Below are 16,354 nucleotides of genomic sequence, written 5' to 3' on the forward strand. Positions count from 1 at the left end.
GGTAACTACAGGCCAATTACCTGCTTACCAACAACTTTCAAATTACTAACTGGTGTGGTAGCTGATGCAGTACAACAGCATCTAGTTGAAAACAATCTCTTTCCACCTGAGCAGAAAGGAAACCGCCACAATAGCAGAGGAACAAAAGATCAACTCCTAATAGACAAAATGATCTTGGAAAACTGCAAGAGAAGGAAGACCAACCTGAATGTGGCATGGATTGACTACAAAAAGGCATTTGACTCTCTGCCACATGATTGGATAATCAAGTGCCTAGAAATAACAGGAGTCAGTAGAAATATCAGAAAATTTGTGCAAAGATCGATGGCACAATGGAAGACACAGTTGCAGATCAATGGTGAGAGGCTGGGAGAGGTTAATATCAAGAGAGGAATATTTCAAGGAGATTCATTATCACCATTACTATTTGTTATTGCACTGTTTCCTCTGTCAACAATACTGAATAACTCAGGACATGGCTATCAAACATCAAAAACATCTGCCAGACTATCCCACCTCCTTTATATGGATGATCTGAAGCTGTATGGAAAAACATCATCTGAAATAGAATCGCTGCTCAACACTGTCCGTATATATAGCCAAGATATTGTAATGGAGTTTGGCTTGGACAAATGTGCCACACTTACTATCAAACAAGGAAAAATAGTGAAAACTGAAGGAATCAAGATGCCCCACGAAAATAACATTAAGAGTCTGGATGAGGAAGAGTACTACAAATACTTGGGTATCCTTCAAGCTGACAACATCAAGCACACTGAAGTCAAGAAAAAGATTAGAGGTGAATACATCAAGAGAGTGAAGAAGATCTTAAAATCCAAACTCAATGGAGGAAATACCATAAAGGCAGTCAACACCTGGGCAATCCCAGTCATTAGGTACACAGCTGGAATAGTGGACTGGACTCAAGCAGAACTAAAAGCAATGGATAGAAAGACCAGAAAAATAATGACAATGAATCACGCCCTTCATCCACGCAGTGACATTGATAGACTTTATCTACCAAGGCAAATAGGTGGGCGTGGAATGCTACAAGTACATCAGATGGTTGAAGAAGAAAAAATGGCTTTGGAAGAATATCTGAAGAACAATGATGAAGATGCACTGAAATTAGTATATCAGGAAGGCTTACTGACTACTGGAGAGACCAAACTGGCCTACAAGAAAGACCAAATGAAGAACAGAATAGAGGCATGGGAAGACAAAGCACTACATGCCAATACATGAAAAAAAATAGCTGGGAAAGCAGATAATAATAAAACCTGGCAATGGCTAAGAGCAGGAAAATTGAAGAAAGAGACCGAGGGACTAATTCTGGCTGCACAAGACCAAGCCTTAAGGACAAATGCATACAAAGTCAAAATTGAGAAGACAGCAACAGACAGTAAGTGCCGCCTATGCAAAGAAGCTGAAGAAACAGTGGACCACTTGGTAAGCTGTTGCAAGAAGATTGCACAGACTGATTACAAGCAGCGGCATGACAAAGTAGCAACAATGGTGCATTGGAAGATCTGCAAAAAATATCATTTGCCTGTAAGCAAAAACTGGTGGGATCATAAAATAGAGAAAGTCATAGAAAATGATAAAATTAAACTGCTCTGGGACTTCAGAATTCAAACAGACAAGCACCTGCAACATAACACCCCAGACTTAACAATTGTCGATAAGAAAGACAAAAAAGTCTGGATAGTGGACGTGGCAGTGCCTGGAGATAGCAGAATAGAAGAGAAAGAACTGGAGAAGATAACAAAATACAAAGACCTACAAATAGAAATAGAAAGACTGTGGCAAAAGCAAGCAAGGGTAGTACCAATAGTAATAGGCTCCTTGGGTGCAATCCCAAAACAACTGGAGCACCACTTGAACACCATTGGCATTGACAAATTCGCTATTAGTCAATTGCAAAAGGCAGGCCTTATTAGGAACTGCTTCCATCCTGCGACGATATCTGTAATACCATCAAACATCCACATCTGCCTATCCCAGGTCCTGGGTAAGGACTCGATAGGTAGACAAAATGCCAAATCCAGTCTGAACATCTGGCTGACTGTGCGATGATCGATAATAATAATAATAATGATGTTGGAAGGGACCTTGGAGGTCATCGAGTCCAACCCCCTGCTCAGGCAGGAATCCTACACCATTTCAGACAAATGGCTGTCCAGTCTCTTCTTAAAAACTTCCAGTGTGACATCCATGCACTTCCGATGGGCCGTTCTAGGCCTGGGAGACCTCCTTCAGGCCTCTAAGGCCTAGAACAGACTTCCAGAAGCAGCGTGGGTTCAGCCGGTTCTCCAAACTCAACAAAATTCAGATACTGGCTCTACCGAACCGGTGCAAACCAGCTGAATCCCACCACTGGTTGTCAAGCATCTGAATGTCAATCACGTGACCGTGGGGATGCTTCCAATGGCCGTACGTATGAAAAACGGTCGTCGAGGACAACCTGCACAAAAACATGGTTGTAAGATCCACTTGTCAAACGGATTTCCCTTTTTGTTGTCATTTGCACAGCGGTGACTTTAAAAACAGAGTTTCTCCAGGTGGGCTATGTTAAGATGCGTGGACTTCAACTCCCAGAATTCCCCTGCAGGCTGGGGAATTCTGGGAGTTGAAGTCCACAAAGCTTAAAGTTGCCAAGGTTGGCCACTCCTCCTCCAAAGGTTACAAAGACTCGGATAAAAATGTAAGAGTATTTTATATGGTTTCTATATAGACATAAATATAAAAATAGGTGCATGATAATTGGCCTTGGTTATGTGCCCCCTCTTTCCATTTTTTGTATTTGTCCTTTTTGTCTTTTAGTTTGTTAGAGAGATCTTTGTGCAGCCATGCTGGTTTCTTCTTGGATTTCTTGTTTTTCTTTCTCAGTGGTATTGCGCTGGTCTGGGCTTTTATGATCGCATTTTTCAGGATTTCCCACGCTTTCTGGGTTGTTTTCCCCTTTAGGATTTTCATCCATGGGAATTTTTCCTAGGTTCTCTCTGAGTTTGTTAAAGTCGGCTTTTTTGAAGTTTAGGATGTTGGTTAGATTGTTTTCTATTGCTAGTGTTTGCCTTATATTAAATCCGTTTGACAAGTGGATCTTACAACCATGTTTTTGTTTAAGCAGTCCTTGATTTACAACAATTCATTTGGTGACCATTCGCAGTCACAACGGCACTGGAAAAAAGTGACGTATGACCGTTTTTCACACTTACAACCGTTGCACCCCCCTCCGCGGTCACGTGATCCAAAATTGGACGCTTGGAAACTGGCAGGTATTTATGACGGTTGCACTGTCCCAGGGTTACGTGATTCCCCTTCTGCAGGAAAAGCCAACGAGGAATCAAGATTCACTTAACAACCGTGTTACTAATTTAACAACTGCAATGATTCACTTAACAACCGTGGCAAGAAAAGTCATAAAATGGGGGGGGGGGAAGGCTCACTTAACACACATTTCACTTAGCACAGGGGTAGGCCACCTTGGCTCTTTCACGACTCGTAGACTTCAACTCCCAGAATCCCTGAGCCAGCCACGCTGAGGAGAAAGGGAGAGGTTTCCAAGCTGACCCATGCTGGCTCAGGAATTCTGGGAGTTGAAGTCCATGAGTCATGAAGGGGCCAAAGTTTCCCCCATGCTGGCTCAGGAATTCTGGGAGTTGAAGTCCACGAGTCATGAAGGGTCCAAAGTTTCCCCCATGCTGGTTCAGAAATTCTGGGAGCTGAACACGTCATAAAAGAGCCAAGGTTGCCTACCCCTGGCTTAGCACCATAAACGTGCATTTCCTTCCGGATCAATAGGGAATTAGCAAAGTCTCTTTTAGGGGCCCTTAACGGGAGCGTGCAAAATCCGAATCCTACAATCTCCCCCTTTCCAAGGTCAAAACAGCCCTGCTGGTTTTATCCTCAAAAGCTGAAGTTTCTTTCCTTGGGGTCCTTAAGGGAAAAGCGGAGGAGGGGGAGCATAGGACTCCCCCCCATTCCAAATTTGCTCGCCTCACCTTGGTGTGTCCAAATTTGTACTGGTTGTGGTCAATGTCCAGGGAGCTCAGAAGCTTCTCGGCCCCTTTCCGGCTGTCGATGAACTGTCCCTCCGGGATGGACGCAGGGTTTAAGATGCGGTACCTGGTGCGAAAGTAGAGAATTGGCTGAATTTTCCTGCTCAAGGTTAACCCCAAAGAAGGGGGGGGTGTTTCCCACCTATTCTCCAAAGTACCTGACGGCAGGACAAGAAGCAACGCATGGAAACTAATCAAGGAGAGAAGCAACCTGGAACTGAGGGGAAACGTCCTAACAATGAAGACAATTAACCAGTGGAACTGCTTGCCACCGGAAGTTGTTTGTGCTCCCTCACTGGAGGTTTTTAAGAAGTGATTGGACAGCCATTTGTCTGAAATAGTATAAGGTCTCCTGCACTACCTGTGGTCTTTTTTAAAAAGTATTTTATTAATTTTCTATTATTACAATTCATTAGTGCTTAATGAAGGCCGTGTCGTCTAGATTGATTTTTGTTTGCTTAGTCCTAAAAGTTAAGTTGCTACTCTCTGTCTCGTTTTTTTCCAGCCATTGATAAAATAAGTTCCATATCTGAAAGTATTCTGTTTCTTTGATAAGGTCTCATCAAGTGGCCTTAACCCAGGGGTAGGCAACCTCGGCTCTTTTATGACTGGTGGACTTCAACTCCCAGAATTCCTGAGCCAGCCATGCTGAGGGGAAAGGGAGAGGTTTCCAAGCTGAGCTAGGCTGGCTCAGGAATTCTGGGAGTTGAAGTCCACGAGTCATGAAGGGGCCAAAGTTTCCCTCATGCTTCCTCAGGAATTCTGGGAGTTGATGTCCACGAGTCATGAAGGGGCCAAAGTTTCCCTCATGCTGGCTCAGGAATTCTGGGAGTTGAAGTCCACGAGTCATGAAGGGGCCAAAGTTTCCCTCATGCTGGCTCAGGAATTCTGGGAGTTGAAGTCCACGAGTCATGAAGGGGCCAAAGTTTCCCTCATGCTGGCTCGGGAATTCTGGGAGTTGAAGTCCACGAGTCATGAAGGGGCCAAAGTTTCCCTCATGCTGGCTCAGGAATTCTGGGAGTTGATGTTCACGAGTCATGAAGGGGCCAAAGTTTCCCTCATGCTGGCTCAGGAATTCTGGGAGTTGAAGTCCACGAGTCATAAAAGAGCCAAGGTTGCCTACCCCTGCCTTAACCCATCCCATGATCTTCATTCTCTTTCTGTTAGGCAGGCTGAGCTGAACCTCCCCAAAAGATCCTTTCTGAACAGCAGGGGAGTGGATTCACCTTTGCCTGAAGTCCCCGTAGAGGATCCGGTTGGGGAATCCTTTCCGACAGATCCGGATCCCCTCCAGGACGCCATTGCAGCGTAACTGGTGCATGACCAAAGGGTTGTCCATTATACCTAAGAAAGAAAAGGAGACACTAAGAAAGGAGGGAAAATTAAAAGATTATCCCCCCTTGGAAAGATGCATCCTGGCCCAGTGTCTGGATTCACACAACCACACTAAACCCAAAGGGCATAACAAAAACAAAAATAAAAAACCCACAAAGGAGAGGTTTGTGCAATAGGCAATGGTCAAGAAATGAAATAGAACAGGGGCCTCAACTTCAGACTTGTGGACTTGTGGACTTCAACTCCCAGAATTCCTCAGCCAGAGTGCCTGGCTGAGGAATTCTGGGAGTTGAAGTCCACAAGTCATCAAAGGGCCTATTTTGAAGACCCATGCTTGTGGACTTCAACTCCCAGAATTCCTCATCCAGCGTGAGGGAACTGTGACCCTTTTATGACTTGTGGACTTCAACTCCCAGAATTCCTCAGCCAGCGTGAGGGAACTATGACCCTTTTATGACTTGTGGCTGAGGAATTCTGGGAGTTGAAGTCCACAAATCTTAAATTTGCCAAGGTTGAGGACCCCTGAAATGGAATGTTCTGAATTATGCAACCGGCTGTAACGGGCAGGTAGTCCTCCACGTCCAATCAAATTTTGGAGCCACAAATTTCCATTGCCGTTAACTGAGTTTTGCCCCATTTTGCGACCTTGCTTGCCACAGTCGTTAAGTGAGTCGCTGCAGTTGTTATGTCAGTGACACGGTTGTTAAGCGAATCTGGCTTCCCCCCATTGACTTTGCTGATCTGAAGGTCGCAAAAGGAGATCATGTGATCCCGGGACGCTGCAACCGTCATAAATACGAGTCAGTTGCCAAGTGTCTGAATTTTGGGTCGTAAGTGTGAAAAACGGACATAAATCCCTTTTTTTCAGTGCTGTGGTAACTTTGAATGGTCACTAAATGAACGGTTGTTAAGGGGGACTATTGCTACGCTAACTGGGAGCAATTCTGCAGTTCACAATCTTTAGAGATCTGATGCAGCTAGTCCTCAACTTACAACAGTTTCATTTAGTGACCGTTCAAAATTACAACGTCAAAAAAGTAATGATAGGACCATTTTTCACACGACCGTTGCAGCATCCTCCATGGTCACGGGATCAAAGTTCAGATGCTTGGAAACTGACTCATATTTACGACGGCCTCAGTGTCCCGGGGTCACGTGATCTCCCTTTTGCGAACTTCTGACCGGCGACGTCAATGGGCGGAAACTAGATTCATTGAACAACCCTGTTGCTAACTTAACAACTGCAGTGATTCCCTTAACAACTGTGGCAAGAAAGTTCGTAAAATGGGGCCAAACTCACTTAACAGAAATTCTGGCCTCAATTGCGGTCGTACGTCGAGGACTACCTGAATTTCCCTGCTAGGTGTCGCCTTCCGCCTTGCCGTAAAATGCACGCAGTTTTTCTGAATTTTGTGGAAGGATCCAATTTGTGGTGCCGGGGGTCGGCAACTCGGGCCCCCGCCCTGGCCCTCGGCCCTTGAACTTCCAGGAAGGAAAGGAGGACTTCCTTTCTCCGTTTCCTTCCTGGCTCTCAGCCAGCTGTCAAACAGGAAACGAAGACGAGAAGGAGCAGCGTGATGCCCAGCTGACTCCGGCAAGGACAGAGATGCCGGTTAAGGGACGGGAGTCTTGCCAGTTCCCCAATCTGAAGGCCTGGCTCTCCCGCCCCGTCAGCGGATCCCTTTCCATCCCACTGGATTACCGGGCTCCTTCCGTTCGTTGGGGATGATGCAGCGCACAAAATGAGGGTGGGTGGTTTTGAGGTTGGCCATCAACTTGTTGAGGTTCTCCTGCAGGAAGAAAGGAGAGGATGAGGAGGAGGAGGAGGAGGAGGAAGGGAGGGGAGCAGGGCGGGGAAGGGAGGGGAGGGGAAGAGATAGAGGGAGGGAGGAAGGAGGGAAGGAGAGCCAGAGGAAGGAGAGAGGAGAGATGGAGCAAGGGAGGGAGGAAGGAAGGAGAGAAGGAGAGAGAAGAGGAGAGAGGAGCAACCGAGGGAGAGAAGAGGAGAAGAGAAGAGGGGTAGGAAGGAAGGAAGGAAGGAAAGAGTAGAGACAGAGGGAGGAAGAGGAAAGAGGGGAGAGGAGGAGAGAGAGAAGCAACAGAGGGAGGGAGAGAAGAGGGAGAGAGAAAGGGAAGCAAGGGAGAGGAGAAAGGGATGGATGGATGGATGAAGGATGGGTGGAGGAAGGAAGGAAGGAAAGAGGAGTAGAGGAGAGACAGAGACAGGGAGGAAGGAAGGAAGGAAGGAAGGAAGGAAGGAAAGAGGAGTAGAGGAGAGACAGGGAGGAAGGAGAGAGAAGAGGAGAGAGGAGCAACCGAGGGAGAGAAGAGGGGAAGAGGGGAAGGAAGGAAAGAAAGAGGAGTAGAGACAGAGGGAGGGAGGGAGGGAGGGGAGAGGAGAGAGAGAAGCAACAGAGGGAGGGAGAGAAGAGGGAAAGAGAAAGGGAGAGGGAAACAAGGAAGAGGAGAAATGGATAGATGGATGGAGGGATGAAGGATGGGTGGATGGAGGAAGGAAGAAAGGAAAGAGTAGAGGAGAGACAGGGAGGGAGGAAGGAGGGAAGGAGAGAGAGGAGGAGAGGAGAGAGAGAAGCAACAGAGGGAGGGAGAGAAGAGGGAGAGACAAAGGGAAGCAAGGGAGAGGAGAAATGGATGGATAGATGGAGGAAGGAAGGAGAAAGAGGAGAGATGGATGGAGGGAAGGATGGAAGGAAGGAAGGAAGGAAGGAAGGAAGGAAGGAAGGAAAAACAGAGAGAGAGGAGGAGAGGGACAGAGAGGAGAGAGAGAAATGTTCATTATGTTTCTCTTGGCAAACCCCAGTAAGCTCTAAGCCAGTCTTTCCCCACTGAGCTGTACGGACCCCCAACTCCCAGAATTCCCCAGCCAGCACGCCATGTTGGGACCCCCCCCGCTCTCAACCCTGTCCCAAAAGCCCCTGCTGCGGCTTCTAGCCAGCTCCCAATCCCTGACTCCCAGCTCCTCCCCCTGGGAAGCCTAGAACCCATCCTCCTCGTCCGGGGGGGGGAGTAGGGGGGTCCGGTCTCCTACCCGGTGTAGCGCTGAGACGGTCTGGAAGGAGGAGCCTTTCTTCTTGGAGCCTTTGCCCTTCCCGCCCTCTCCGCCTGGGGAAGGAAAGAAGGGTGAGGCCCGGAGGATCTCCCAGCGGCACAAGTCCAGGGAGTCCTCGACTTACGACTGTTTGTTTAGCGACCACAATTATGACGGCCCTGAGAAAAGGGACCGACAACTAGTCCTCATACTTACAACCTTTCCTTTCCTCTTTTCTGTTTTTCTTCTTTCCTTTCTTTCCCTTTCCTTTTTCTCTCTTCCTTTCCTTTCCTTTTTCTCTCTTCCTTTCCTTTTTCTCTCTTCTTTTTCTTTCCTTTTTCTCTCTTCCTTTCCTTTTTCTCTCTTCCTTTCCTTTCCTTTCCTTTTCTATCTCCATTTTCTCTCTTCCTTTACTTTTTCTCTCTTCCTTTCCTTGCCTTTTTCTCTCTTCCTTTCCTTTTTCTCTCTTCCTTTCCTTTCCTTTTTCTATCTCCATTTTCTCTCTTCCTTTCCTTTTTCTCTCTTCCTTTCCTTTTTCTCTCTTCTTTTCCTTTCCTTTTTCTATCTCCATTTTCTCTCTTCCTTTCCTTTTTCTCTCTTCCTTTCCTTTTTCTCTCGTCTTTTCCTTTTTCTCTCTTCTTTTCCTTTCCTTTTTCTCTCTTCCTTTTCTTTTTCTCTTCCTTTCCTTTTTCTCTTCCTTTCCTTTCCTTTTTCTCTCTTCCTTTCCTTTCCTTTTTCTCTCTTCTTTCCTTTTTCTCTCTTCCTTTCCTTTTTCTCTCTTCCTTTCCTTTCCTTTCCTTTTTCTCTCTTCTTTCCTTTTTCTCTCTTCCTTTCCTTTTTCTCTCTTCCTTTCCTTTCCTTTTTTCTATTCCCTTCCTTCCTCCCTCCCTCCCTCCCTCCCTCATTCCTGATGTGTAGCTTTCTAAATTACAGTAGATTCCACCCCTTTGTGGGTTCCATCTCTCCCAATTGTCCTCTTTGCCTTCTCCAGGACCTTCCCAAGATGGTGAGGGCCCTCAACCCCAGAAGATAAGACCCATTGGACCCCAGCTGTGGACGCTGGTGAGCAAAGAGCACCTTCATCCACCCCGAATGCCGGTCACCCCAACTCTTATTTTCCCAAGTCGCATTAACGTCAGCTCTCCAAGAGATCATCAGATGGTCATTTCTGGAGCATCTTCAGATCAAGACCACCCTGGAGATGCAGAAGGTTCAAGCCAACCGGGACCAAATTCTCTCTTCCCTCCCCATCTCACCCGCCTCGCTGCCCGTGTAGGTGGAGAAGAGCGTGGCCAGCAGCTTCAGGGCGGACTTCTGGTAGAGGGCCACCACGGTATCGTTCAGGGGGTCTTTGTTCTTCTCCAACCACCCGTTGATGTTGTAGTCCACGGTGCCAGCATAGTGCATCAGGGCAAAGTGAGCCTCCGGCTTCCCCTTGGTGTTGCGGGCTTTTCCGAAGTTGGAGGACTTGCCCAGGTGGTTATCGTAGAGTTTGGCCTTGAAGGTCATGTCGCTGGCCTTGGGGAACATGCACTCTTCTTCCAGGATGGACATAATACCCAGAGGCTGCACCGAAAGATGGAGAGAAAAGGGACAACGATGAGGACAGAAAGGATGGCTGCCAAAAAAGACAACACAGTCCTAGGCTGCATTAACGGGGGGATAGAATCAAGATCACCTGAAGCGTTAATACCGCTTTACAACGCCTGAAGTGTTCATACCACTTTACAACGCCTTAATAAGGCCACACTTGGAATACGGCATCTAGTTTTGGTCACCATGATGTAAAAAAGATGTTGAGGCTAAGACATAGAAGGAACGGTTGCTGGAATTTAGTATGTCTAGTTTAATGAAGAGAAGGACGAGGGGGGACAGGATAGCAGTGTCTCAGGGGCTGCCCCAAAGAAGAGGGAGTCAAAGCGCCTGAAGGCAGGACAAGAAGCAACAAGAAGGCAAGACAAGAAGCGACGGATGGAAACTAACCAAGGAGAAAAGCAACCTAGAAGTAAGGAGAAATTTTCTGACAGTAATAATAATAATAAAGTTGGAAGGTCATCTAGTCCAACCCCCTGCTCAGGCAGGAAACCCTATACCATTTCAGACAAATGGCTGTCCAGTCTCTTCTTAAAAACTTCCAGTGTTGGAGCATTCACGCTTCTGGAGGCAGGTTGTTCCACTGGTTAATTGTTCTAACTGTCAGGAAGTTTCTCCTTAGTTCTAGGTTGCTTCTCTCCTTGATTAGTTTCCATCCGTTGCTTCTTGTCCTGCCTTCAGGCGCTTTGGAGAATAGCTTGACTCCCTCTTCTTTGGGGCAGCCCCTGAGATACTGGAAGGCTGCTATCATGTCCCCCCTCGCCCTTCTCTTCGTTAAACTAGACAGCCCCAATTCCAGCAGCCTTTCCTTGTATGTTTTAGCCTCCAGTCCCCTGATCATCTTGGTTGCTCTTGTCTGTACTCTTTCTAGAGTCTCAACATCTTTTTTACATCGTGGTGACCAAAACTGGATGCAGTATTCCAAGTGTGGCCTTACCAAGGAATTATCATCCACTTCTTATATTCACAGTCTAACCAGAAGTTGTGGGCGCTCCAGCACTGGAGGTTTTTAAGAAGAGATTGGACAACCATCTGTTTGAAATAGTATAAGGTCTCCTGCTTGCGCAGGGGGTTGGACTAGATGACCTCCAAGGTCCCTTCCAGCTCTGTAATTCCTCCTCCTCCTCCTCCTTTTAAGAAGAGATTGGACTGATTGGGGATTGAACTAGATGACCTCCAAGGTTTAACTCTGCTATGCTGTTAAACCAGAAGAATCAGATCTTCCTAGAATCTGAATCCTCTTTCTTCTGCTCCCAAATGATCAAGAGGTTGTTCAGCTCCCAATAATCCAACTTTTATCCGGGGAAGTTCATCTGAGGTACTTTGCTTTGAGGAAGAAACAATATGAGGTTTCCCCGGTTTATTTATTTATTTATGAGACATATATATATATATATATATATATATATATATATATATATGTATATGTATATGTATATGTATATGTAATATGTATATGTATATGTATTATGTATATGTATATGTTGTATGTATGTATGTATGTATGTATGTATGTATGTGTATATATATATATATATATATATATATATATATATATATATATATATATTTACATTGCCCCCATTTTACAACTAAGGCGTTGTAAAGTGGTATGAACACTTCTGGGTCCTCATTTTACCTACCCCGGAAGGATGGAAGGCTGAGTCAACCCTGAGCCGGTGAGATTTGAACCGCTGACCTGCTGAACATAGTCAGCTAAAGTGGCCTGCAGTACTGCACTCTAACTGCTCCGCCACCAACTTACCTTCTCAATGAGGTCAATGCAGGCCTGGAGGTCCATGCCGAAGTCAATGAAGACCCATTCGATGCCCTCCTTCTTGTACTCCTCTTGTTCCAGCACAAACATGTGGTGGTTGAAGAACTGCTGCAGCTTCTCGTTGGTGAAGTTGATGCAGAGCTGCTCAAAGCTGTTGAACTGGGGGGGAGGGGAAAAGAAGTTATGGACCTTCGTGCAGGTGAGCATTTCCAGAAGATCCGACTTTTTTTCGTTTTTCAGCAGGGACCACTGTCAGTTAGGTCAAGGCTCCTGGGGAAGGAAGGAAGGAAGGAAGGAAGGAAGGAAGGAAGGAAGGAAGGAAGGAAGGAAGGGATGGAGGGAGGGAGGGAGGAAGGAGGGAGGGAGGGAGGGAGGGAGAGAAGGAAGGAAGGAAAGATGGAAGGAAGGAAAGATGGAAGGATGCATGGATGGATGGGTGGGTGGGTGGGTGGGTGGATGGGTGAGTGAGTGGAAGAGAGGGATGGAGGAAGGAATAAAGGAAGAATAAAGGAAAGAAGGAAGGAAGGGAAAGAAGGATGGATGGGTTGAGTGAATGAGTGAGTGAGTGGAAGAGAGGGAGTGAAGGAGGAAGGAAGGAATAAAGGAAGGAAGGATGGGTGAGTGAGTGAGTGAATGAATGGAAGGAAGATAGGGAGGAAGGAACAAAGAAAGGAAGGAACAAAAGAAGGAAGGAAGGAAGGAAAGATGGATGGATTGATGGATGGATGGATGGATGGATGTGTGGCAGGGAGGGAGGGAGGAAGGAAGGAACAAAGGGAGGAAGGAACAAAGGAAGGAAGAAGGAAGGAAGGGAAGGAAATGGAAGAATGGATGGGTGGGTGGGTGGGTGGGTAGGTGGGTGGATGGATGGGTGAGAGAGTGAGTGAGTGTGTGAGTGAGTGGAAGGGAGGGAGGGAGGAACAAAGGAAGGAAGGGAGGGAGGAAGGAAGGAAGGGAGGGAGGGAGGAAGGAAGGAAGGAAGGAAGGAAGGAAGGAAGGAAGGAAGGAAGGAAGGAAGGAAGGAAGGAAGGAAGGAAGGACAACCCAAAGTCAACCCACCACTATAGGTTACATGGGTCTCCCCCTGCTCTCTGTAGACTTACATCGAAGATCTCAAATCCTGCAATGTCCAAGACGCCGATGAAATACTGCCGAGGCTGCTTGGTCTCCAAAGAGTTATTGATCCTGACCACCATCCAGCTGAACATCTTCTCATACACGGACTTGGCCAGGGCCCCGATGGAATAATACACCTGGATGGACAGGAGGGATCAGGGATTTGCACTGTGAAACATAGAATGGTAGAGTTGGAAGGGACCTTGGAGGTCTTCTAGTCCACCCCACTTCTCAGGCAGGAGATCCTAGAGCAGGGGTTTTCAAACTTGGCCCTTCTATGACTTGTGGACTTCAACTCCCAGAATTCCTCAGCCAGGCACGCCTGGCTGAGGAATTCTGGAGGTTGAAGTCCACAAGTCATAAAAGGGCCACGTTTGAAGACCCCTGTCCTATACCGTTTCAGACAAATGGTTTTCCAGTCTCTTTTTGAAAGCATCCAGTGATGGAGCATGGACTACTTCTGAAGACAAGCTGTTGATTGCTCTCACCATTAGGAAACATTTCCTTACGTCTAGGTTGTTGGTCAGTTTCCATCCATTGTTTCTCGTCTTGCCTTTGGGGGCTTTAGAAAGTAGTCTGACCCTCTCATCTTTGTAGGAGCCCCTCAAAGACTGGAAGACTGCTATCATGTCCCCCTCGTCCTTCTCTTCATTCAACTGGACATCCCCAATTCCAGCAACCGTTCCTTGTATGCTTTACCCTCCAGTCCCCTAATCCAGTGGTTCTCAACCTGTGGGTCGGGACCCCATTTGGGGTCGAACGACCATTTCACCGGGGTCGCCAAACAAAGCAGTCCGCCATTTTTTCCCCCCTTTTCCTTAGCTGTGCTCCTCCCTTTTATTCTATTGGCTTTTGAAAGCCAATAGAAGAGACTCTCTTGAATAGAGTCTAATTCTATTGGCTTTCAAAAGCCAACAGGAACGGTAAGGCTGTCTCTGCCCTGCTGAGCCCGCCAAAAATCCCAGTCTGCAAACGGTGCTGCACCTGTTGAGTAGTCCTTGACTTACGACCGGTTGGGTAGTCCTCGACTTACGACCGGTTGGGGGTCGCGGCATTAAAAAGGTTGAGAACCACTGCACTAAATTGAAAGAGTCGGATTGCCACATCTAACGTTTACCCAGAAGGCTTTTTTGGCCAAATAAATAGGGATTTTCCTCTCTTCTAGCAGATATCCTATAAGCCCTCCTTTCCAGTTTGCTCCCTCCTCAAGAGTTGGACTTGAGTTCCTATAATAATCATGGTAACTAGGGGTGAAAGGTGTTGAGGACCAAACATCTGGAAGCATCACGCCGGAAGAGATTATCTAGAAGTAGTGTTGAGATAACAAGTGTCCCATCCTCCAGAGTCAGGAACCAAACCCAGGCAGATGTTTCTCCTGGAAGCCCTTCTGCAAGGTCTACCTAATGTAAGTCCTATAGAGCAGGGCTTTTCAACCTTTTCACCCATTGTGCCACTTTTAGGATACGGCAACATCCGAGTACCACCAGTTGCCTAGAAAGGTGTCAAAAACTTGACGACCCCCCCCCAAAAAAGGAAAAAAGTGATAAAGTACAGGTAGTCCTCGACTTACAACAGTTCGCTTAGTGACTATTCGAAGTTACAATGGCACTGAAAAAAGTGCCCCCCCCCGAGCCACAGCCGAGCAAGACACCTGCCTGCCCGCCCGGCGGCGCTCTTCCTCCTGTCCGAGGTTTTCATTGTTGTGACCATTTCTGTTGAGGATTGGCAGCAGGGGGTGGGGTGGGGGTGTTTGGTTTTTATTCCTCCCGTCTGGTGGGTAGTTGCATCAGGTTTTGGTCACTTCACATGACCCTGGGACACTGTGACCGTCATAAATATGAATCAGTTGCCAAGTATCTGAATGTAAATCACAAGACCCTGGAGACGCTGCAACATTCCAGCTGATCGGTGCTTCTTCTGGGCTCAGCAGAAGCGTCAGGATCAGTGCCGAGCTCCAGCTGGAGCCTGGCACTGATCCTGGCATTTCCACTGAGCCCTGACAGCCCCAAAGAAGCGCTGATCCTGGTGCTTCTGTTGAGCCCTGACAGCCCTGCAGCTCCAGCCATCTCTCACTCAGGCTTGTGCAGTGCTGCCCCTCCCCACTACCACTTTTCTAGGATGGTCGCGTACCACCTGCCAGGTGCCAATGTACCACAGGTGGTACCTGTACCGCTGGTTGAAAAGCCCTGCTAAAGAGGTTGTTCTCCTCAGAAAGCAAGTATGGCCTTGTATTGCCCAAAATGGGGTAGATGCTTCTTTGGGGATCATTCTTGATCATTTTTCATTTTCCTTCTCCTTCATCATTGGTGTCACTGTTCTTCCCAGAGGAGACAGTGTGATTTCACACGGACTGACTCTTTCCTAAGATCAGATAAACTAGCACATTGGGTTGGGGCCGAGACCCCCATATTCTTTTCCAGAAAGACTTTCTCTGCATCTTAAAGGCAGACGGTTGTGAGAGGCCAGTCCCAAACTGGAATAAACCTCCATTGCAAGTGCCATGGGTCTCAGCCCCCCTCCCCACCTCTAGTTGTCAGTCCAAAGATCAGAAACAACTTATTCTAGTGCAGGGGTAGGCAACCTTGGCTCTGCCTACCCCTGTTCTAGTGGCACCTCATTGAATGATGTATAATACGTCCCGTCCCGTTTCTTCCTCCATTTAATTACTGCTAGCTGGAGAAGACTCCTGTGAGTCCCTTGGACTGTAAGGCGTTCAAACTGGTCAGTCCTAGAAGAGATCAACCCCGACTGCTCTTTAGAAGGCCAGATCCTGAAGCTGAAACTCAAGGACTTTGGCCACCTAATGAGAAGGAAGGACTCACTGGAGAAGAGCCTGATGCTGGGAAAGATGGAGGGCAATAGAAGAAGGGGACGACAGAGAATGAGATGGCTGGATGGAGTCACTGAAGCAGCAGGCGTGAGCTTAAATGGACTCCAGAAGATGGTAGAGGACAGGAAGACCTGGAGGAACGTTGTCCATGGGATCGCGATGGGTCGGACACGACTTCGCAATTAACAACAACAATAACAACAAAGGAACACTTCCGAGCATCCTTGTCCCATGGAAAAGTGGAATGTAGAGCTTACATATTTATAACTATTTGCCCCGTGGCTGAAATTTCAACGAGGCCAGTGCAGAAGAGCGACTCCATAAGGCTTCTGGGGAGGGGGCACGGTTTTTCTGCTTATCCTTTGCCCCAAAATCTTTTTCCTTAATGTAGAAAGGCTGCTACCCCCCACCAAAATATTGGGATTTTTTGGGGTGAAAGTAGGGTGGCCTAGGAGAAAAACTGATGGGGGAGAAGCTAAGCTGGATCCTCCCAACTTTGACAACTTTCAGCCTTGCGGACAGGGCTGGCTGGGGAATTCTGGGAATTGAAGACCACCGGGCTTAAAGTTGCCAAAGTTTTGAGAGCCTTGCCT

The 16,354-nt window shown here is 47.2% G+C and overlaps 1 protein-coding gene across 1 annotated transcript in view; it reads right to left on the bottom strand.

Moving 5' to 3' along the window:
• LOC120308897 (myosin-6-like) overlaps positions 1 to 13,086 on the bottom strand; it is a 48,086-nt gene extending 35,000 nt beyond the window's left edge. Inside the window, exons 1-7 of the mRNA XM_039345560.1 lie at positions 12,919 to 13,086; positions 11,804 to 11,974; positions 9,702 to 10,011; positions 8,446 to 8,519; positions 7,099 to 7,186; positions 5,288 to 5,405; positions 4,005 to 4,128 (exon numbers count right to left, since the gene is read on the bottom strand). Coding sequence (XP_039201494.1) covers positions 4,005 to 4,128; positions 5,288 to 5,405; positions 7,099 to 7,186; positions 8,446 to 8,519; positions 9,702 to 10,011; positions 11,804 to 11,974; positions 12,919 to 13,023 — 990 coding nt within the window. The 5' untranslated portion in view covers positions 13,024 to 13,086. The remainder of the gene's footprint in view (positions 1 to 4,004; positions 4,129 to 5,287; positions 5,406 to 7,098; positions 7,187 to 8,445; positions 8,520 to 9,701; positions 10,012 to 11,803; positions 11,975 to 12,918) is intronic.
• Between the last annotated feature and the right edge of the window lie 3,268 nt (positions 13,087 to 16,354).

This window comes from Crotalus tigris, unplaced genomic scaffold, assembly GCF_016545835.1.
Source record: "Crotalus tigris isolate CLP2741 ecotype Arizona unplaced genomic scaffold, ASM1654583v1 scf7180000017953.204902, whole genome shotgun sequence".
Lineage (NCBI taxonomy): Eukaryota > Metazoa > Chordata > Lepidosauria > Squamata > Viperidae > Crotalus > Crotalus tigris.